Source organism: Rhea americana, unplaced genomic scaffold (genome assembly GCF_003343005.1).
Source record: "Rhea americana isolate MKP2758 unplaced genomic scaffold, rheAme1 scaffold_92, whole genome shotgun sequence".
Classification (NCBI taxonomy): Eukaryota; Metazoa; Chordata; class Aves; order Rheiformes; family Rheidae; genus Rhea; species Rhea americana.
The window spans coordinates 1,157,236-1,180,307 of record NW_028187111.1 but is presented as its reverse complement, the minus strand read 5'-3'; the positions used below and the strand labels follow the sequence as shown (position 1 = coordinate 1,180,307).

Sequence of the window (23,072 nt, the reverse complement as noted above, 5' to 3'; positions counted from 1 at the left end):
CCGGTGACGGCAGCGCTGCCAGCCCCGCCCCCGGCTCAGCGCGCCGCGCAGCCCGGCCCAGCCCGGCCTCGGGTGGTGGGGGGGCGGGGCCGCCGCAGCCGCGGGGAAGCGGCCCCGTCTCCAGCTTCACCGGAGGTTTTACAGGCTGAACGCTACCGTCTCGGGTAAGGTCAAAGAGCGTTCAGGGAAGGCTTAAGAATCGGAACCTGTCAAAGCAGCGATCAGGCAGCAGCGGAAGGGCTTAGCGCAGATCCAAGCAGCCAGAGGACACCAGAGCAGGCAGCCCTGGGCCAGAGGGGCACTCTTGTCCCAGAGAAAGGCTGGGAAGAGCACCCACGTACATCTACCTTGCTGACAGTCCCTGAGAAAGCTAAAGCAGGGCAATAAAATAAAATACAAGGAAACTTTATTTTTCAGTTTTATCAAGATTTTCCTGTGTTTTTTTTTGTTTTGTTTTTTTGTTTTTTTGTTGTTGTTGTCTTCAAGCTGCTTATTAGTGGACAAGTCCAGTCAGTTTTTGTATTAAAAAGGATCTTGATGGAGGTAGCTTTGTCTCTGTCCTGGCTTTTGCTTGGTCTCGCCTGTGCACTCATCTCAGTAAACAAACTCAAAATAAAATTAAAAACAAAAACTGGAATTCCAGGCCGAGGTAACGAGCAACACAGCCAGGTTCTCCGTGTAACAGACATGGCGCTGTGGCCTCCAGTCACTATATACAGAGTCCATCATACATCCCCCTCTCTCCTAAGCACACTCCTTGCTCCAACGGCTGGCTGCAGAGGAAGGAGTTTCTTCTCCCAGAGACCTGTACAGCAGCTTCCATAGAGGGAAACAGCACCCAGTCAGGAATGTCAGGCAGAGGGGTAGAGTGTGAAGGGGTGGGTCACTTCAACTTGGCCAAAAGGTCAACAGCACTGGGCCAGGGACTCATTGCTGCTGGGCCACCTGCAAGGCAAGGCAACACTACCTGAGACAAAATACYGGTCAATACATCCTAGCTCACCAGGGCAGCTTCCCAAAGAGTCCCCACGTAACAGCCAAGCCAGGCTGAGAGAGTACATACTTGCTGGGGAGGCGGTGGTGGAGGGGGCTCACTGCTGCGGTTGGCCAAACGGCTTAGGATGTTTCGCTCAGACATCTGGAGGCGCACTGCCACAGGTGGGATACGGGCAATGGTGGCAGGCAAACGAGTCACATCTGCCTTCATATCACTCAAAAGCTCCTCCAGCTGCTTCAGAACTGGAAGACAAAGAGGCTTGGGTTCAGAAGAAGGGACCTCTGCCTGGGGAAAAGGCCAAAGGGGACAGCGATGCTAACAAATATCCACCCTTGCTTAACAGTCACCTTTGTGCAGCACAGCATTGGCTGGTTTATTCCCAGCCATCGACTCCTTGGATAGGTGCTGGTGGCTTTCAGCCAGGCATTCCACCTCTGCAAAACGAGTATTCAAAGCCATAGAAGGGTGAGATGGGTCTTCTGACATGTTCAGATAGGCAGCTCGTCGCAGCTGCTCCTCAATCACCAGTGCTTGCTCCAGGAGCTGCAATAGAGGGTAAATAAAAGTCTTTCAGCAACTACCTGGAAAGCAGCCTATTTGCACCCCACTTGCCTCTTCCTGCCCCAGCTTCCCCATCCTCACGAGAAGAGATTTTACAGCTGAACCTCACTTCACAGGCTTATGCTTATTGTGGATAAAGGCTAGATATTACAAAACAATTTAAAACTCCATTTAGCTAAGCCAGGTACACAAGAAAACCAGGGCATGTCCTAGCCAATTTAACAGGAAAAAAATATTCTAGGATTCCTACTCCTCTGCTAGCATGGCTCAGATTCTTAAAGGCTTTTAAAAACACTCCCCTAAAAGCTTTTTAGTCTGTCTGTGCAGAGCAATGGAAGTGGAGCTTTCTTTTTGAACTTGAGAGAGAAGTATCCTGAACTACTTACAGGAAGAGTCTTAAAAACACACTTAAGCATGTCAGATAGCGACATTTAAAGAAATGACTGCACTTTTCAGACTCTGCACTGAAAAGATGGTGCAAAACAGGTAAGCCAAACTATACTGAATCTCAGGGCAAAACACTGATACAGAATTTCATGAGTTGGTCTTGAATCACTTTCAGAATGGAACTATGGTCATTCATAAGTACTTCACGCAAAGATTGAAGGCAGCCCTTTCACAAATCCAGGGTTATACAATGTTTTCAAGTTCTACTTAGGCATCCTGAGTCTGTTTGCAGTACACCAAGCAGAAGCTGTGGTGAAAACGGCTACTAACACCTTTGGAATGCCAGCTGTTGAAGAAACATTTGGGGAGAGTGTGCTCAACTAAGCTCCCCAACACTGCTCCCAGAGTAAAGGGCTCCTATCACAAAGCTACTACATAAGCCTAACAAATACTGTTCTTTTTAGCCACCAATACGAGAGACATTGCAAAAGCCTTCATCTTCGGAAAAAAAAAAAAAAAATCAGAACACCAAGCTCAACAGGACAGCTCGTCTTGCTTTTAGAAGTCTAGCTGGCTGAAAGACACTGTCATGCTGAATGGAGATCCTTACCTTAAACCTCCTTGCCAAGAACTTATTCTTTATTTCCAGGAAATTGCCCCTGTTCATCTCACCCTTGAAAGGTTCATTGAGGATGGCGTAACGTGGATCGTTCTGAATATCTTGCCAACGGGCATAGCCATGACTGAAATGGGATGAGCTCAGGCAAACAAAGGCAGTGAGAATAAGGGAATAAACAGCCCAGGCAGACACATTTCAAGAGGGGGCCAGGAAAGGAGGTGAGGGGGCAGGGAAAGGACGTACAGAAACAGGGGGGGAAAGGGCAAAGGAAACKTAACAACATCATCATGCTCACAGAGTCTTAACTATGCTGACAAGAACCCCCTGCCTCCCACCAAGGCAGGATTCTTGTGAGAGAAGATAAGACACTCTCTCACTTAAGGGGCAAATAGTTTGCCTTTTAGCAACAGTTTATACTGAAGAAGGGGAGAACGCTTGTTTGTCAGGGTAAGGATACTTGATAATCCCAGCAAGGAGCCAGTAGTCATGACGCCGATGCCAGATCTCGTAGGTCTTCTTTGTAACAGTTGCAGCCCGCTCTTCGTTCTGCCACAAGGAGTGTAGTTCTGGAAAGGCAAAAGACACAAGAAAAGTACTAAGTTATTATTTCACCAAGACAAGTAGAGGCAGGTAAATAACTTCAAGCATATACAGGTCTCTTACCAGTAAAGCCACCATCAGCTATGTTAAACATGAAGCGCTGCTTCACTGCCTTCTTGTGCCTTTCATCTACTGTCTCTTTCAGCATCTCCCCATTCTGAAGCATCACCACATCTCTCTTGTCATCATCCTTTTTCTCTTCTGTACAGACAGGAAATAATTAGGAACAATATGGTACATTCCACAGCAAGTTGGACCCACAAGGAATCCTTGCTGGAGAGGGAATAAAGAAGAGAATGGAACCATCATAGCTCACCTTTTTCATCCAGAGTGATTATAGGAGGTTCAAGGGGTGGCTCAATAGACGTTTTGTCTTCCACTTTCTCCACATCAGCTGCAGAAGAGAAGGGGAATATGAGATGTAGCTGGCAAGTCCAAGAACTCAGTATGTGGAACCTAATACTGTTTCCCTGCTTCCTTGTTCAAAGCCTTGAAATGGTCCCCGTGATTATCTACACAGCCCCCCTCTTTAGGGTAAGGTATTGAGGCAGGAAAGACTTTACTTGAGGAAGATACTACTAGAGATTTATTTATTCTAATTGCTGTTAACGGTCTTAGCCTTCCTAAAGATACCTTTGCTCTCCACTTCCATTGGCTCATCTGGTCTTTCCTTCACCTCTGGTTCCTCTCCTTTTTTTTCATCTGCCTCTGCAGAGTTCACAGGAGATTTTGCTTCCTGTGATGGTGTCTCCACAGACTGAGCACACTGCTTAAGACAGAAGTCAATGAGAAGAGATGCAAAGCAGCATATGGTCAAAGCCAGGGAATTTTATCAGCACTATCAACAGAAGACAGTCAAAGCAGTTTAGAAAACATCTTATAAAGCAGAGAGGGGAAGATGCACAGAACYGTCAGGCATCTTCTTCTAATGATTTTGAGAGTTAGCTTTCAGTGTTTTCCCAGACAGAACTCTGCTCTGCCCCAGAAGCTGAATGACACAGAGTAGGGCAGAAGTAGAGATATTTGAAACTTGCTCATGAAGCAAGCAAGCAACTGAGCACTCACCTCCATAGGAACCTCTGTTTCAGTAGAAGAGGCATTGAGCTCTTTCTCTGGTTCAGATGAATCTCCTTGCTCCTTGGTGCTGGCTCCTTCTTCTACCTTTATTCCCTCTTCTTTGTATTCCCCACCCCAGAGCAGCAAAGCAGACAGAAGGAGAGAATCAATCAGTAAGGGCTTCCCCTCATTGTAACCAAGCACACATTTCCTTCACTGCCAGTGACTAGGCCCATCCAAATGGGACCAACATCACTCAGGAGTGATCACCCCTTTCCTGCCCAGCACAAATGCAGGGCTTCTATTCTTACTGATGTCAGCTCATCCAAGGGAAGCTAGTGTCCTCTCTTGCCTTTAAGGGCATGCACATGTCTTTGGCAGCCCTCCTAACATGAGAGGTCAGTTGATCTGCGTCCACCCCCAGACCCCCCACCACAGCTCTGGTGAGGGGGAACAGCTGGGATGAGGTCAGGACGCAGGACTGTGCAAAGGGGAAAGCTCTCACCAGTTGGAGGGACAGGAGCAGGTGTATTTGGCTGTGTATCCCCTGGTGTCGAAGGGGTTGGCGTTTTGGGAGACGGCGAGCTTGGCTGCGAAAGTTTCTTGTTCTCCTCTATCTCTGCCAGTTCAGGCATACTCCAACGTCCATTCACATGCTCAAATTCCTGCACCTGCATAAGAGGGAGAAAAAGATATCATTGGAGGAGTCATATAAAGTTCACCCTTAAACCAGGCAGAACAGCCACTCCACAAACTAGGCAGAAAAACGACATGACAAAGAAATAGACAAGGAAGAATAACTCACTAGCTCAGCACATCAGCAACCAGAGGTAGTATGGAGAGGAAAGGATGCATTGCTCTGCAGGCACTAACCTTTTTGCGTATGAGTGACATGACACCAATGCGGGTAAGGACATGCTGTCGAGAAAGACCTTCCCGTGGGACTCCATCTGCAAAGGTCTCTGCACCATCAGCTCCAGGTTCACATAGATGGCGCATAAACAATGACACATAGGCCCTGGAGAAGTAGGAGACATGCAATTAGACTAGAAACCAGATTAGACTGAAGCTATGCAAGATCAAACACTTTTCAATATACAGTAAAGGAAAATCACCCCGAGACTCCCAACCCACACAAGTTCTGGGGTTTCAAGCGCATTCAAGAGAGAATTTCCATACAGAATTCCTACAGGAGCGTATCTGTTAGCTTAGGATTTTGAGCCAGAAACAAATGTGAGCCAAGAAAGGATTTGGGTAGGACACTGTTACATGCTTGCCTGGCAAGGCTATATTCTTCTCCAGGCAGTTGCTTTTAGCGACTGGTAAATTCAGCCCAAAAAGAACTAGGAACAATCCCCTATTTCTTCCCAGGTTGAACTTCATCTCCCCCGCACAAGATCAACTGCTGTGACGATGAGCTGCAGTCCCTCAGAAAGGCCAGAAAAAGCCCAAATCTCATCCTTCCTTTCTGGGGCTAGATGTTGCCCACCTTCCTCCCCATCTAATGCAGACTCACTTGAACTCTTTCTCCGACTTGCCACGGAGGTCTCGAACAAGCCACTGAGTGGTGAAGGCATCCTGAGGTGGCATTCCATAGCGCATGATAGCATTAAGGAAGGCTTTTCGCTGGCGGGCATTGAAACCCAGGACCTAATTGATATTGATAAGATCAATAGATATTGAAAGAGCCCTATATGCTTGTATACAAGAAATTGGGATTTAAGGAACTATCTGGAGGCTACTTACCTCAATGTTCCCTCCCACGCGAGCAAGCAAGGGAGGCAAAGGCTTGTCCTTATCATTTCTCAGGCCTTTGCGGCTAGGCCGACGAGCTGCTGAAGAGAGAAATGCAGCTAAGGAAGAGAGACAATGCACAGCATATTGTTGTGTGAATATTTCCCTTGCAGAAAAACAATATAAAGTGTACCAAGCAACAATATCAAAGTTCCAGCTGTTCCTACACCCAGAAAAAATGATCCAGGAACTCTGGCTTCACCAGAACTTACCTTCAGACCTCTCATCAAAGTCCTCATCTCCTTCTTCAGAAGCAACTGAATAATCTGACTGGTTATCTGACTGGTCATCCTGCCAGTCTGAAAGAAAAACAGCACGTGAGCCTGAGACGCTACTCCGTAACTCTCCCTGCAACACATATATCCACCTCTGTTCCCCAGGATTCTGTGCATTTGTACCTCTGTCCTCCTGTGAGCCATCATTGTAGTTCACCTGCTTGCGAATACGTTTGCCCTTGCCCAGATTCCTTGCCAGATCTTCTTGTTGCTGCTCATAATGGTGACGCAGCAGTTTTTCCCAGTAATCAGGGTCAACCGACTCCTCCTGCTTAATGATTTCCCGTTCAACCTCCTCTTCCTCCTGTCATAGAGGGGCAATAAATTCAGAGCCCTGTGCTCCAAACCCCAAGCCCTTAGAGCAGATACATGGCTACTTGCTGCCGTTACAAGCATGAGAGTCCTAGTTGCTTCTGTTTAACTGATCCTACATCACTGATCAGAAGATACTGACATCCACCTCATACTCACCCCCATTTCTTCTTCACGAACCACATACTGCGCCACTTTGAAAGAGCTGAGATATTCATTCATGCCCTGAAGTTCTGTGTCTTCTGTTTCATCCTGGTTTCTGTCTAACAGACGCTCAATTGCTTTGTCATCATAGTGGATGACACTGCTGTCTTCACCTTCTTTGTTATCCCCTGAAAGAGAAGCACAGACACAGTTGTTGCACGTAGCTCATAAGGACAAGAAAAGAGAATATCACTCCAGACCTCTCTGTAGAGCTACAGTCAGCACTTCCTATTGCCATTTGCTAAATAATGAGCCAGCTCTCCCCACCTACTCCAGTTCTACTCCCAGGCACTCACCCCCCTCGGTAGCCTCATCCTTGAAGAGTTCTTCAGTGCCAAATTTGAGGATGTCATCAAGTTCCTGTTTGGACATGGAGCCTGTCTTTGAGCCCAACCCTGGCCTCACTACTAAATGCGTTAGCATCATTTTCTTTTTGGCCACTTGAGTGATACGCTCCTCCACTGAGGCCCTTGTCACAAAGCGGTATATCATCACTTTCTTGTTCTGTCCAATTCTATGTGCACGACTGAAAGCCTAGAAAAGAGAATACATTCTCAAAATAGTGTCGAGCCACAAACAGTAATCTGCTATAACCCATCTGTTTAAAGAGACACCCTTACCAGTTGCCTTCATATTTGCTCTTAACATTAGCATTAGCAAATGCCAGGCCCTAGAAGAACCCACTCTCTTTCATTTCTACTCATCTGCAACTGCTCTAATTTTCTGTTTCTGAAGTGTTAAGTCTCTCATATATTCCTCTTCTCCTACCGATGATTTTACTTCCCTTCTTCCTCAGTCTCACTTAGTAAGTGGTCTCATTCACACTCACCTGAATGTCATTGTGGGGATTCCAGTCTGAATCATAGATAATCACAGTGTCTGCTGTAGCCAAGTTAATACCAAGACCCCCAGCTCGAGTTGAAAGCAAAAAGCAGAACTGCTGAGCACCAGGAGCTTAGATAAAAGGAAAGAACAAAAGTAATCAAGGGAGAGCACATTATTCAAATGTGAGTTCTTTTTTGCTCCATCATGTTATGCGAGGGGAATTACTAGTAGTTTAAAATTCCAGGGCAACAGTGGAAGACTTGGATAATAACCAACAATCCCATGCTCATCACTAAGCACATACATAGCAGTTTATTTCGTGCAGAAAGCAAGAGACTTCATACCATTGAAGCGATCAATGGCCTCCTGACGCATGTTCCCTGTGATTCCTCCATCAATTCGCTCATATTTGTACCCTTCATGTTCCAGAAAGTCTTCCAGAAGGTCCAACATTTTAGTCATCTGAATATCAAAAAATCCAACAACAATAGTGAGAGGAGCAAGGAAATGCCATATGGACAGCCTCCTTTTTCAAAAATGGAATTGCCATCCTTAGTTTTTCCCACATACCTGTGAGAATATGAGCACCCTGTGACCTCCTTCCTTAAGATTCTTTAACATCTTCTGGAGCAGCAACAGCTTTCCAGATGCTCGAATAAGAGCACTACCATCATACATGCCATTTGGCATTTTTGGAGCTTCCTGAAAAAGAGGAGAGAAGGAATGAAGGAAAAATCCCAGCTCCCCCAAAAAACAGCTTGAAGGGACATGGCTCGTTATTAGTCCCGAGCTGTATTCATCAGATGCTGCCTTATGTCTGACCATTTAACTTAGCAGAACTGCCATGTGTAGCACTAATATGAAACACCACTGCTACCCTACGCCTCTGTCCTAGCTTGACTCCCAGATTCCATTGCCTTTCTTATCAGCTCAGTCCCTGCTCCACTGTCTTCACCATCCTGCAGTAAATCACAAGATAATTCCTACCTGTCATACACAGAGACTAGAAAAGGCCTTCCAGTACAACAGGTCTACATAAAGACATATGGGGGGTGGGGAGGGGAAGAAGGGAAAGATACAAGCACAAAGAGGGGAAGGGGAATCCTTCCAAAGCTAGGATAATTGGCTGCCTGATATCATCTAGCAGAGGATTTCCATACAGAGAATGAGTCAAGTGACAGAACATACCATAGCAGCCACAGGAAAGAGGTAGGGGTGGTTACAACACTTCTTCAGATCCATAACAACATTGAGCAAGGAGACTTGGTTACCACCACCACGTGCGTTCAGTGCCTCAAAGTTTCTTGTCAAAATGTATTTATAATATTTCCTGAAAAGAAGGAATGCAACTCAGACACCCTCATGAGAATGTGCAGCATACTCTTTTTGTCAGCCTCTGCACAGTTCCTGACATTACCTGCCAACTACCTAGGCTCTATCAGCAGCAATCACTATCCTTTTATCCCTTACACGAGCACACAGGATTATAGGATACTCCCTCTACTATAATGGCAGCAGGAAATCTTGCTCCTATCCAGTACGTAGAAAGCCCTACAGTAAGGATAAACAGCTGCCCAAGAATCCTCTTTGAAACTGCAGAGTAGAGCAACAGTAGTTGAACAGCAGGTGCTCTCTCCATCCTCACACTCACTTCTGCATGGGGCTCAGCTCCACTCTGACAATGAGTTCAGTCTTAGATGGCATATTCTTGAAGACATCAGCTTTGAGGCGCCTCAGCATGTGTGGGCCCAGCATGTCATGCAGCTTCTTTATCTGATCTTCCTTGGCAATATCTGCGAACTCTTCTAGGAAGCCCTCCAAGTTACTGCAGAGAAAGAGAAACAGTTAGCAAAAGCCACAAAGGAAAAAAGAGGAAAAACAAAATGAAACAAAAACCCCCAGCTCCCACCCCCACCCCGCTGCCACACACATGGAAAGGGACAGGAGCGACAAGATAGAGACAGGCTTGGCCTGAAGTTGCACTGCAAGACATACTGGAATCTCTCTGGTGTCAGGAAATTCAGTAGGTGGAACAGTTCTTCCAGGTTGTTCTGCAGAGGAGTTCCTGTAAGCAACAGCTTATGCTGGAGGGAGTAACCATTCAGCACACGGAAAAACTGGGAAGTGGAGAGCAGGGAAAGAACAGAGAAAAACATGTCAAGGGCTCGTAAGTAATAATCCTAGAAAGAAGGATTTCTCTTAGAGAAAAAAAAAAAAAAAAAAGGAAAGAAAAAGAAATCCACTAAACTAGGGTTCAATTTAGACCACATCAGCTATCTCAAGTAAGAGTTCCAAGTAGTTCACATTCCAGTCAGGATCACTAACCTCTCATTCACACCACTGTTCTGCATAGCTAAAACATCTCTGCAGCAAATCCAACAAGTCATCAGGTGCTGGCAGATTTCCTTCGGTCTTTTTAGTTACGAACTATTTCACACCAGTGGTCATTTCTGGATTAGTATATTATGCCCCCCCTCCCCCAATAAATTAACATTCTACATTCCTGCAACTTCTCTGCCACGAGACTTCTAGAAATAGCTAAGTCACTCATCCTATTCATATCAATCCTAGTGGTGTCCTGGAGTTCTGAACAGGCAGGGGGTTTAAACAAAAACAAAAACAAAAAAAATCAAAACAAAAAACAAAACAAAACAAAAAAAACAACACTAAGCATTTGCCAAAATACCTTTAAGGTAATTTGGGCTGGTTGTCGCAACAGCCAAGTGATTCCAGACAGCYGAGTATTTAACTGTTTGCCTGCTCTAAGAAGTACAAATGCAACATGTTTTCAAGCGTAAATGACAATAAAGTAGTTTATTTGTAAAGTTGGGCATTTCTCTGCTTATTTAACATGATACAATATCTAACTTCATGAGAGTAGCTTGTGTTAGATGGCAAACGAAAACCAAGGAACCGACCATTGCTAGTGTTTTGGTTATCACAGTAGAAAGGATCCTTGTAGTAGCTCCCACAGGGATTTATTCTTCTACATAATTAAATTCAGTAACATTCTCATCTTTGAATGAAATATTGAAGTTACTGATCATATCTGCAAAACCACATTTTGGTAGGATGAGTAGGTAATAACCATATAATCTGTCAAGAAATAGCTGATCTGTCTTGCAGCCAAACACCTAAAGCTATCCTTATAAGACAGGAAACTGTTCTAGAGACAGGCATATTTAAATGGTCTTAGTGGACAACTAATTATAAGTCTAATCATAGTAAAATCTTGAACATTTAGTATCACTATTCACACCTATGAATTGAAAGATAAGCATTCATTAGTATGTCCAATAATGAAAAAAAAGCAAAATTGGACTTCAAGCACAGCTGATGTCTAGGGAACATGCCTCACAGATCTGAAAAAGTAAATCCACCTAAAGAAACAAAACCACCACCAAAAAAAACACCAAACTCCCCAAAAAGCCAAGAGATAGCTTTGCTTTGTACAATCTTCATGAACCTATAAAAATWATTTTTCCAGTAACACTTCTTTTTAGTGCAGTAAGCACTGGAACTCAGCTGAAATCAGATAAATCAATACCAGAATTAAAGCACAAGAATTTAGGGAAGGCCTGTATTAAGACTGTACAGTCTACTCCATTGAATTCAAAGCAGCTTAGTTAAGGTGCATCCTCATAAATGCAGCTATATGGCTTTCAGCATCTACCCAGGTGTTTTTGAGCCACCTCTGGCTAGCTCTCCTGTTTCTGTTAAACGTAATTAACACTGCTACACAGCTAGACAAATGCAGACAGGAAGCCTACTCTGGAAGCAGGATAATTGCGTTCCTGTCACTTGTTTTATGCTCAGTGCGGCAAACATTTCCAGAACTGAGGTGGTGCAGATATATGATCTGCCTCCAGAAAACCAGTTCATATCCAAGAGCAACAGAATAGCCAGGCTTCTCTGTTTCCCAGTATATGCCAATTGCCTGTTCACCCAGAGAGAAAGCCGTTTCAATCAGTAAGATACATTACAAGGGAAGTTGTTACCACTGACATCAAATTGACTTTTGAACAAGAAGCTAGGAGCTGGTAGACAAAATTCTGTTTCCAAACAGCTACATAATCTTCTGCATAATATGTCCCTGTTCCCCTCTGTGATACAAGTCATGCCTATAGACCTTACCATCCTTGCTTTCCTGTACCTTAGACTGGTTGTTCTTCAGTCTGTGAGCTTCATCCACAATGAGACAGGCCCAGTCAATAGAACCCAGTATGGCCATATCAATTGTGATCAGTTCATAGGAGGTGAGAAGTACATGGAACTTCACAGCTGCCTCCTTCTACACAGAAAGGGGACAAACATGGTAACAGGATAAGAGAAAGCCCCAGGACAAAGCAGACGCAGGGTTTCTTGTCAAGTTTTTGCGATCAGTTACGGTCAAGCAGCATACCCAAAACTCACGTTCACACCACCAGTTTCCCGTCACAAAACTACAGTTGCTACCAAAACCATTCTAGCTTTTTAATACCCCACTACTCACACATGTAAGTCTCCTTATCTCCCTCAGTATCTGCTTTCTGAACAGTTGTCAGATCTCCTAACAAAAAGGCTTACAAATAAGCAGTGAATGGAGTCATGTCAGGGGAATGGTATTTGGAGAAGAACAGCTCAAAAAGCTAAGACTCTAAAACTAACTAGATTAATCACAGAATTTCAATTTACTGTCAGTGGTTAATGCAGTTCTCAGTTTCAAGGAAACCAAGGAGTCCTACCTAACTGCCTCAGAGGAACTGTTGYGCCCTACCCCCTTCCCCTCCTCCCCTGCCCACCATGTTGTTTGCAGACTGGCTGTAAGATGTAGATTTAGTGTAAACAGAGGATTCAAAGTTACTAGCAAGACTGAAGCTCTGTAAAAACCAGCCACCTATCAGGCTGTTACATCCTGTCTGGACATAAGAAGCAATTTTTCATCTGTCCAGCTGTGGTCTCACTGTCAGCCATTTCTTCATACAAGGAGCTAAAAGTCAAATTCATGCAGACTGACAATTCTGACATTGACTTAGACCTGTACAAAGTGATACACAACTTCAGAGATTAAGTAGAAGCAAGAAAGGGGCTTGCCTAAGGTCAACATTGCCTTAGTCATCATAGCCTCCTGCCCGCCTGCCGGTACTTAATTGTTATAGACTGTTAGAAGCATTTATAACAGTCTAGAACACGAGTCTAAACACCCACTAGCCATTAGTAAGCAGTTACTTCCTCGTGGAAGCTGTTCATTATAATCAGCTCCCAGGGCCTTTGGAATATTTGAACCTTAACTCCTAAAAGCCATGCAGTGCATTCCTTTCAATTCACACTTGCGTTACAGCAGAGTTCTGTACCTTCATTCTGGATGCCTTTTTGCCTCCACGTATAGCATTATCCTCAAAGGTAAATTCATTCTCACGGATGATGGCCCGGCTGTCTTTGTCTCCCACGTAAGTCACTACATACATATCTGGGGCCCACATCTCAAATTCTCGTTCCCAGTTGATGATTGTGGAGAGTGGGGCACTCACCAAAAAAGGTCCCTTTGAGTGGCCCTATAAATAGAGCCATTAAGAGCATTAGTGGAATGCATCCACTGGACACAGGCAGTGTTCCCCTCAGGACAGACCTCACAGCCATGTTTGCCTCTCACCTCTTTGTATAGGGAATATAGGAACACAGCTGTTTGCACAGTCTTTCCCAGACCCATTTCATCAGCCAAGATTGTATCTGTGCCCTGGGCCCAAGAGAAGCGCAGCCAGTTCAGTCCTTCTAGTTGGTAGGGATGTAAGGTTCCCCCTGTTACATCGAGGTACTCTGGCTGCCGGTCATACTTCACTGTAGGCTACAGCAAAGAGAAGGAAGAGTTGAAATCCTTAGCTAGCTACCAGGACTCCTTTTCCAGTCATCCACATATTCCCCAGTGCAAGTGAGACTCCGTGGAAGAGGACCAGATTAGTACCCAGAGCCTAACCCCCAATGGCACCCCTCCGAAAAAGCTTTTGTTAATCCTCTTTCACTGAGAGCTAGCCAGTCTCTTAGTCAAAGGACAAGGTGGGCCTTCATCTGAAAGCTCCATAACCCACTCCCTCTTTGGGCCAGGAAGGAATTCAAAACCTTGTACTCTTCACCCTTCAGTTCCATCATTCATTCATCAAATATGACACACCAGCCAGCACCACTACCAAAACTATCTATTTTCCCCTTCCCAAAATAAACAGCTATGTATCAGATGGCTCCTAAGGAGGGAACAGTAACTTACATCCACTGTGGGAGTATCAGGGGGCCTTTCCAGTTTCCGCATCTTCACTTTCTTTAATTTCTTACCAGGTCTGCCCTCTTCACCTCTCATCAGCTCCCTATGCAGAGACAGTCCCCAAAGTGTTCAAGCTTAACAACTTTTGTGAAAGACCACGGGAAAACTATCGCACAAAATAGGAGGGCAATTACTCAAGATATTTTCAATAAAATACGTCTATAACCTTTATGAACTGTTATGGATGCACTAAAATCTGCCCAAAGGGATAAGGAGTCAGCAATAAGACGCTTCCTGACTATCTCTGTATATTAATCCAGCCAATGCTGGGGACTGACAACATGATCCAAATAGTTGTTCTTGAGGTATAGAAATAATACAACCTCTAGATTCTTATCTTACCTATGATTCCAGTAGGCTTGCTTGTAGAGGTCATAATCCTGGATATCCACATCCTCACTTTCCCAGGATGCCTGGTCATAGGGTAGGTCTCTCCACTTAATCAAATAGTGGACATTCCCCTTTTTATCCACACTGAGGGAGAAAGCATTTAGTCTTAAGCACATTGCAAGAGAAAACCAGCATACATTCAACCCACTCAGATGGGAGAGAAGAATATGGGAGAGAAGAATATCTTTATGAAGCAGCAGAAACAGCAAGAACAAGAACAATAATGTCTGTCATGCAAACAAATGAACCAGAGCTCCCATTTCTATCCTTATTCATATAGCAAAGATTAGCTTATCCAGTCTACCCTAACAGTACTTTATGTTTTTGTTACAAATGAATAGGTATTTTGATGCAAAAGTTTTAAGAGCAAGAATCTTTGCTGCCTCCCCTACCTATGATTGAGGATCCTGTGGATCATCATCCACTCAGGTTTGATCCCATATCGATAGAAGCGCTCCTCCATCTCAGCATATTTGGGGTCCTTGTTTTTTCTCTTTCGGCTTTTCTCCTCCTCCCCTCCAAAGTCCCCCGAGGGTGGCTCATCCATATCATTCTTGCGCTGGTAGTTTCGAAACATGACCTGACAGTGCAGCTCCAGCTGGAATCAGGACAAAGACAGTGATGTTAAATATCTCTCCCCGAATATCCACAGAAATAACTATCCACCCCTATGATTTTAGCCTCCAACTCACCTGCAACTCTGACACCCAAGAGCAGTGCCAATAGGACATGCCTTGCCATTTGACAAAGAACTGTCTTTCAGGCCGACCCTCGAGAGGCTTAGGGGGAGGAGCATTAGGGTCTGCATCAGGTGGACGTGGTGGTGGGGGGCCAACTGGGGGCTGGCCCCATTTCCAGATCAAGATCTTCTGCACCTTTCCTTTCAAAGGTGGGCACTGGAAAATTAGACAGATCTCGTTGCAGACTGCAAATATTCCACTCTTCAGCACTTAGATGCTGGAGAGACAGACACACACACACACACACACACTATGGAGATGGAATTTCCTTTTTGAAACTCTTGGACTTGGAACCTTTCATCCTCTTTAGTACTCTTCTGAACTTTCTACAGTTTGTCGTCTTCTAGAACTACCAAACCCCAAGCTGGATCCAGTATCTCATTTTAGTGGTCTCCCCAAGACCACACTGATTCAGAAATTCTACCTGAAACACAGAAATTGCTAGGCTTGATGAGCCCAGCAGTCCATCCAACCAAATCTTCAATGGAAGTCTGTACAGAAAAATATTTTGCTGTAGACRCACCCCAAAGCAGCTTGTATTTTGTTCATTATCACAGAAATCCATGTTACCTATGAAAGCATCTAATACCATTTATAATACTTCTTCAATGACATCCTTCAACAGTATGAAGATCTTCCCAACTGGCTACTAAGAAAAGGTTTTGCATGTTAAGGGTCTGTAGCTCTGAAAACTTTTTGRTTCATTACTAGATAAAATATTTTAAATGCTGAATTTGCTTGCAACCTATTTGTACATACATACAGGGGAAATTTAATGAGACCCAATGCCTGTAATTTTGTTCTTCCTGCTTTCTAGAGAAAGAGCAACCAAGCTACAGGGCACCATCCAGCCCTGAAAAGAAGGCTTTAAATGAACTATGACAAAAACATAAGAGGAAAAATAATCATCTTTGAGAACCAAGCATCTCTGGAAAAAGGAGATGATCCAAAGGGAATAGATCCACCCTCTCTTGTGGCAACAGGAGGATGGTACTAGCAAAAACTCACAGTGCAGCGAGGACACAGCCACTCCCCATTGGGAATCTCTGGCAACGGGGGATTCAGACAGTGGATGTGGTAGGATGAAGGACAGGCATCACAGCACAGAAGCTCTCCTCCATCCTTGCAGACTCGACAGAACTCCATATGGTGGTCATCCTCTTCTTCAGCATCCCCCACAACATCCTCCAGGATCTCCTCACCTTCAGAGTTATCCTCCTTTGCTTCCCACTGAATGCCCTCTTTTTCCTATAGCAGCATCAATTCAGAAAACCAAAGTAACACGWTCATGATTATTTCATGACCGCAAAAGAGCAAATCCAAATTACTTGACTATCCTCCTCCACAATCTCTTGCACAGTTTGGGGGAATTCAGTACTCACACAGTGTGGGCAGCTCCATTTGCCCTCTGGGGCTTTCTCCATGTCTGGATCCAGGCAAACCATATGGTAGGCACGAGGGCAGGTATCACACAATATAATTTCTCCTCCCTGCTGGCAAACCTCGCAGTAGTCCTGGTGATCAGTCTCATAGCCATCCACAGCCACTGTGGAGTCATCTTCACCTGCACAGGGTGGTGAGGAGTTACAATAGTACAGGCCACAACTAGCAGTTTCTTACAGCAAGGGAGGGTACTCTCAGCACCAACAACCTATGCAGCAATAGAGGGATCCAGAATCCAAAATCTCAAGTATGCTGCTAGTGTCTAAATGCTACAAAGATCATCATCTTATCTATCTGCACACTTATATGTGCTTTTGTCTCCAACAGACAACACGCATCAATACCTTTCTTTTTCTTTTTCCCAGCTTTGAGTTTTTTGCGACTGCGGCTACTGCGGCTTGTAGATCCATCTGAAACAGAGTAGCTGTTGATGCTGGCATCATCAAAGTCAGATTCCACATCCAGATCATCATCTTCACTCTGAGGTAAGAAAGAAGAAAGTTAAGTGATTTAGGGATGCATGCTGGAGACAGCAAGCAGATACAGACTCTGACATTTCTAATGTCAGCACCTTCTTCTCAGAAGGAGAAAGATGGAGCATCACTTACTGACGATCTTTTACGCTTAGAACCAAATCCTCCCAGTTTGATTTTCAAAGGTGCCACCTTCTTTGTTTTAGGTTTCTTCATGTCAGGAATACGAGGACTAGCCTTTGGCTTCCGCCGGGCATTGGGTCCTGGGAATAAAGAAGCCTGCAAGTGAGGATTGCTGCCTGGCTTCCTCTCTACCACCCTGTCAGATTTTTTTCATCTCACCTTTGCCCTCCTTTGTCTTGGCTTTTCTGAGTGGCACATCTACAGGGGGTTGTGGCAGAACAGCATCCACATTGGTCACCATGCTTTCCACTACTGCAACAGCGGCAGCTGCTGCAGCTGCCACAGATGCACCTGAACTTCCTTTGAAGGGGTTGTTTGTGCTGAACTCCCTCCATTTGGCTCCCAACACCATCATCATCTTCGACACAGCTATTTTAGGGTTCTTGGCTGCAATAAGCGGCCTGCATGCAGTTAAGGAAGGAAGGGTTACCAGCATGAAGTCTAGGTAATTCTTCCTCTCTTCATCCTCCCCACCCCCAGCAGCACCTTTCTCTCCTAAACTACATTCCTTTCTAATCTCTGATCTCAACAACCAGTGAATCTCTCCACTCCCATCCTTCAAACAGTATGGAAGCAAATGCTCTGGGGCTTGAAAAGCAAAATGGAATTTAGCATGTTAGGGAAGAAAGCGGCCTGGGAGCAAGGACCTCTGTGTCGTTTCAATCACTGAAAACTGAAGCAACAGTAAAAACTGATCCAAATTTCTTCTGTTTTTGCTCTAGGGAGGGAACTAGCATCTCTAATGTGCCTTAAGATTCTAAAAGCAAGGAATACAGTCCTCGTCCTATCTCTTTTCTGCTCCATAGTCCTTCCGAGCACTAAAAGTTTGTAGTTTACCTGACAAACTGGCTGAAAGCTTTGTAGTTGGTGAGAGTGCGATAATCCTCCTCTGTGAAGATATGATCAATATCCTCCATGCCCCAGTCCTCCAGGAGCTGAGCAGATGACTTGGGCTCCTGTACAAAGGGAATCACAGTAGCTCTGTGACAAAGCACAGCACATATTGCAGGCAATAGCAAAACATCCATACATCTTCAGATGACTCAACAGACYGGAACTGGGTATTCTTCTTCTTTCACCTATCACTGGCAGAGACCACAGAGCATCAGTGGACATGAGAAAAGTCTATAGATCCAGTATACATTCCAGATATGTTTAGGGAGGAGAGGGAAAAAAAACATAAGGCAGGAAAACAGTCAAGATAAGCCAGCTTTGGGGGGGGGGGGGACCAAACACACACACTGAACATCCCTAGCTCTGTGTGCTATCACAAATGCAAAGTACAATGATCACACAAATCRGATGCATAAGAATGAGGGGCAAGCACTCAGTCAGCAGGTCAGTGTCTCACCTTGGAGTCATCATCCTCTTCCTCCTCCTCTTCCTCCTCCTTACGTTTGGCTTTGTTTTTCTTTTCCTTCTTGGGCCCTAATTTCTTCTTTTTCTTTTTCCCAGGAGTATAGTCACTGCCCTCACTGTCAGAGCGCAACACCTCCTCTTCTTCTTCCACAAACTCATTCCCCTCACCAGAGCTGTCACCCAGCTGGGGAGGGAGGGAGGGAGGGARAAAGAAGATCAGACAGCTGTGAGAAGATACCCTGGATAAGAACTGCATATTTCCACTCCCCCCATCCAMACTTTCTGCTAGCTCTAGGGAATCCATAAGAAAGGACTGCTGCCACAGGCYGAACAAAAGTAGCCCTTCTCACCCACACTTCCAGATTTCAGAGCATGATCTAAGGCATTCYTTTCCTCACCTCCTTCTTCTGACGCTTGCTGAGCTTGGGCACTTTAGGTTCCTTTAGTTTCTTGGGCTTCTTCTTCTTCTTTATCTTAAGTGTTTCAGCCTCTGACAGAAGCTCTTCTTCTGGCTCTTCTTCAGGCTCTGAAGGGGAAGAGGTGACATGTCACATTAAGATCCCATCTGTGCACTACAGCATAGCCAACTTCACGGACATCAGTTGATTTGTCTGTTCCTTGCTACATACTTACAARCATGGAGGTGTTTAATGCTGTTTACCCATTTACTATCCATAAAAGATACTATTTAGACATATGATAAGGTACCTCTGTATATGCCTTCCCTCATTTCCTACTATATTCCTTCTCCAAGCAGAGTTGCACTTAATTTAGGGACCAGAAGTTTGCTCTAATCTAGCACGAGAAGAAAAGAGCATAGAGTAGACGACCACATCTAAAGGACCCAGTAGTCAAAACAAGTAGTAGCCCAGTTAGCACAGGGAAGGGAGGATGGACAGACAGCATGCAATTCCTTTTTGGTATACAAAAATAAAAGTGAAAAAGCATTTGTGAGAATCCATCTAGGACACTGTTTCAGTCCACGGGTTTCCAAAAACCCCTCACTTATCTAGCCACTGCAGCAGTACAAATGGCCCTACTGTGGCATACAAGATACAGGACAGCAAGCCACTACTCGTCCTTCTCCTGACACAGGTAAGTTGCTACTCATTCAGATATGGATTTGACAACCCTTCCCCCTCCAAACAGCTAGCAAGCTCACTCCCTAGTCACAAAAATGCACGCCAGTTCCCACTACCACCGCACATTTCCATCTGTGTGGCTTCCGTCATTCCCTGCAGCCTGAGGGGCAGTCAGACAGCTCTTTCCTTTGTGGCAGGCTCTGAGAAGAGCCCGGCCATTGGCCCTCCCCCGCCACCCCGCCCATCACACACAGCCAGAGTCACTCCTTCTCCCTCCAAGGGAAAATGGCCTCCTGACCACAGGAGCTGGGCAGAGTGAAGGAAGCCACAGGTTGTAGTTAAAGCAGTCAGAGATGAAAYGAAACAGCAGAGAGAGCGCTCACAATTTGGGGGTCTTCTATCCCTGACACGTTCCCCACTAACACCTCTTCATCCACACCATCCTGCAACATCTACCCAATTTCTTCATTAATCCCATATCTTCCCCTCCAGCAAGTTCCAGTTTAGAGCCTCTCATGTCCCATCCTTTYCTATATTTTGCCTAGGGCTCTTAAATCTACAAAAACTTAAAAATATTTTTTCCCCTCCCCAAAATTTCCCTTACAAGGCTTACTGATAGCCCCTCCCAACTAAAATTCTAGAGATGTCAGAAAAGCTCTAAAGTCAAAACTCATAAAACAAAAAAAATCTTTCCAGTTTCAGCACTTTCTCATATAATACTACAACCGTACATAAGGCCTTGATAAGAAAGTCAAACTTGTCTTACTCTCCAGGACATCCACATATGTACTACTGCTTTCTATGACAAAGCACAAAATGCAGGTCTAAGTCTACAGAACAAGCCAGCAACAACATCAAAAACAAAAGTACCCAGAACTCTAACCCAAGTCTCTATGTTGATGATAAGGATGCAAGAAAAAAAGCTAGATACGAAGACTGTAAGAAAAGCAAAGGTGAGCAAGCAGCACAGAGCAAGACCAAAAGAAACCTCAATAATTGGGTGTGGTGAAGAAAAAGTGGGTCACACAACAGCCCAGGGCAGTTTGCTCTGGACGTCAGCAGGTCTCAGTTCCCAGATGAAAGAAAGCCAGACTCCCTTCACTTTTACATACTGCCCCTCTCCTCCCTCCCCATTCATGAAATATGAAACTTGCAAGCATTTTGGTGCCCTGTCAGAATCCGCCCCTCTGCTCCACCCCCTTATACCTCCTCAAAGCACGGCCCCTGACAGCCTGCAATGGCTTGGAACAAAGTCAGCTCCACCTGACTAAAAGCCATGAGCCTCGCGTTTTGAAGTAACCCTACAACTTGCATATCAAAATCAAAAGACATATACAGGACACCTAGTAAAGTACAAACTCCCCTGCACATCATCTTCACATATCTCTCATATTCAGCATGAAAACTGCATTTTCACAATCTTGCACACACATGACCTGGCTCTGTACCTTGATGTTGAGAGATAGTGTTGTTCAACAGAATTTCCATGTCATCATCATCACTGCCCCCTGAGCATGGGGATGGAGATCCAATGCCCGATGCCATGTCCCCCGAATCGGTGGGAGCTCGGGCTTATACAAGGTGTCTTCCCGCCAGTCAAGTCACTACTTCACTGAAAAGAAAAAAAAAAAGAAAGATATAGTGCACCTGAACTCTGGTTTCCCAAGCAATAGTGCTAACAAGAGCATCTGTGAGAAAGCTTAGACAGCAGCTTTACCAGATTTGGAGCCTACAGATACCTGCTGCCAGTGTTTTTGTTATCAGCTTAAGAGTTGTGATGAAGTAGGCTCAGAAGATACTAGATATTAAACTGAGCCAGCGATTCATCCCTTGCAAAGAAGCCAAAACAGCTGTCTTAGGGGAAAATTTCCTGTCCCCTGCAATCAGATGCCAGACTAGAATGAGTACCCTCGATTATTTCTACTTTGGACKGGGAGAAGGAGAGGCAGGAAGGGGAGGCAGATTTTCCAGAGAAGACCTTGAATCAGGGCGCTGTCAGTGAGCCGCCACAGTCAGCACGGCGGTCGGGGCTCAGCCCGGGATCGGTACGGCGGACAGCGGCGGACCAAGTGCTGCCGGGAGTCCCGAACTCGCCTGCACAAACTTGGCGCGCCAGCCGCGGGTTGAGCCGCCGCGGCCAGAGAGGCGAGCGAGCAGCAGCCGCCTCCTCCTCCTCGGGCCCCTGCAGCCCACGGGCACTGCGGAGATCTCGCGCCGCGGGGACGCGCACAAAAGGCAGGACAGGCTCGGCGGTGCCGGCAGCCCCGCTCCGCTGCCCGGCAGTCCCGCGCCCCCGCCCGGAGCAGAGCAGAGCCGCGCGGCGCAGGGCGGGGGTGGCGGGGGGGGGCAGCGCCGCGGCGGGGCACAGTCGCCGGGCGCGGGGCGGGGCCGGGGAAGTCCAGCTCGCATGCGGCGAGGGGCCGTCTCTCCCCAGGGACGGGCGTCGGGCCGGGAGCCGAGCGGCTGCCACCGGCCGAGGCACCGGGGAGCGGCGGGGAGGCTGCTCGCCRGTGCTGTGTCGGGGGAAGGGAGGGGAAAGTGTCCTGCGGTCGCCCAAGCAGGGGGACAGCGCGGCCAGGGGGAGCTATGGCTAGGGGCCCACGGAGCGCCTGACGGGAAGAGGCACCCCCCAGCCAGAGACACCCACTCAGAGGTGGTAGGAAGCTCTACCCGCCCTCATCCTCTCCCGGCTCCTCACCCAGCTCGAGACCCCAGCTCCGCTCGCTCACCGCCGCCGCTGAAGGGAAAATGGCTCCGGCCCCGGCACCGCCTCTTAAAGGGGAAAAAACCCAGCCAGGCCCCGCCCCCTGCCGCCTCCATCCCATAATATGCACTAGGACCCGGCAACAGGCCCCACCCCCGTCTCCCTGGCAACCCCCCAACTGAAACATCCCATAATACTCGCCCTCCCCTCAGAACTTCCCACTCACTGCCCGGCCCGGCATCCCATAATAACAACCCCTCCCAGCAGGAACATCCCATAATACAACCCTCCCTCCGAGAAACATCCCATAATACTCCCCATACTCTAACCCCTTCACTCAGGCATCCCATAATACTCGCCCCTACCAGCCCCCCACGCGCGCCCCCTCGCCCCGCACCCCGCTGCCCAGCCTGCCATCCCATAATAGACTCGTCCCTTGGCCTGCCCCCCCCGCACGCCGCAATAACCCCCAGCACATCCCATAATAATCATACCCCAGGCGCACATCCCATAATAGTCACCCCCTCCACCACCACCACCACCACCACCCCCCGCTCAGGCAGGCATCCCATAATAGTCGCCGGGAGCCACCGTCCAGCCAAACATCCCATAATACTCCCAGCCACCCTCCCCACCTCCCGCAGGGCTCCGCCGCGCTGCCGCCCCCAGCCCACCCTCGGCCCGCGCGGCGCCCCCGCCCCGCCCCGCCCCGCCCCGCCAGCCGCGCGCGGGGGCCTTTCCTGCCGCGGGGCCCCGGCCCCTCTGCGCAGCCC

At 46.7% G+C, this 23,072-nt stretch overlaps 1 protein-coding gene and 1 non-coding gene across 10 annotated transcripts; both read right to left on the bottom strand.

Moving 5' to 3' along the window:
• Positions 1-389: 389 nt before the first annotated feature.
• CHD4 (chromodomain helicase DNA binding protein 4) lies at positions 390-22,387 on the bottom strand. Of its 9 annotated transcripts, none has more exons than XM_085324536.1 (40): positions 22,294-22,387; positions 21,044-21,207; positions 18,912-19,039; positions 18,506-18,697; positions 17,992-18,110; positions 17,314-17,555; positions 17,107-17,234; positions 16,843-16,978; positions 16,438-16,619; positions 16,064-16,303; positions 15,008-15,211; positions 14,708-14,913; positions 14,268-14,399; positions 13,872-13,968; positions 13,263-13,454; positions 12,964-13,164; positions 11,784-11,921; positions 9,626-9,747; positions 9,282-9,455; positions 8,819-8,960; positions 8,201-8,332; positions 7,975-8,092; positions 7,635-7,759; positions 7,102-7,339; positions 6,761-6,933; positions 6,413-6,593; positions 6,227-6,337; positions 5,967-6,073; positions 5,737-5,870; positions 5,094-5,238; positions 4,726-4,891; positions 4,230-4,339; positions 3,798-3,933; positions 3,481-3,558; positions 3,228-3,365; positions 3,022-3,130; positions 2,556-2,688; positions 1,345-1,540; positions 1,064-1,239; positions 390-945 (listed from the first exon to the last, which is right to left on the bottom strand). In XM_085324536.1, the coding sequence occupies exons 2-40, from the start codon at positions 21,138-21,140 to the stop codon at positions 928-930; spliced, it is 5,796 nt and encodes a 1,931-aa protein (XP_085180662.1). In that variant the 5' UTR covers positions 21,141-21,207; positions 22,294-22,387; the 3' UTR covers positions 390-927. The 9 variants fall into 9 exon arrangements, with proteins under 9 accessions (XP_085180662.1, XP_085180664.1, XP_085180665.1 ...); XM_085324538.1 differs by having other exon boundaries at positions 5,967-6,055; XM_085324539.1 differs by having other exon boundaries at positions 5,967-6,052.
• On the bottom strand, positions 4,558-4,697 carry LOC146584525 (small Cajal body-specific RNA 11). Its single transcript, XR_014898193.1, has one exon.
• Positions 22,388-23,072: the final 685 nt, after the last annotated feature.

Bases quoted from the DNA above. Each gene is read 5' to 3' on its own strand.
- CHD4 (XM_085324534.1), bottom strand. From the start codon at position 21,140: ATGGCATCGGGCATTGGATCTCCATCCCCATGCTCAGGGGGCAGTGAT. The intron at 7,340-7,634 runs GTGAGTGTGAAT...TCTCTTTTCTAG, and splicing joins ATCCCCACAATGACATTCAG to GCTTTCAGTCGTGCACATAG. The intron at 1,240-1,344 runs GTGACTGTTAAG...TTTGTCTTCCAG, and splicing joins CAATGCTGTGCTGCACAAAG to TTCTGAAGCAGCTGGAGGAG.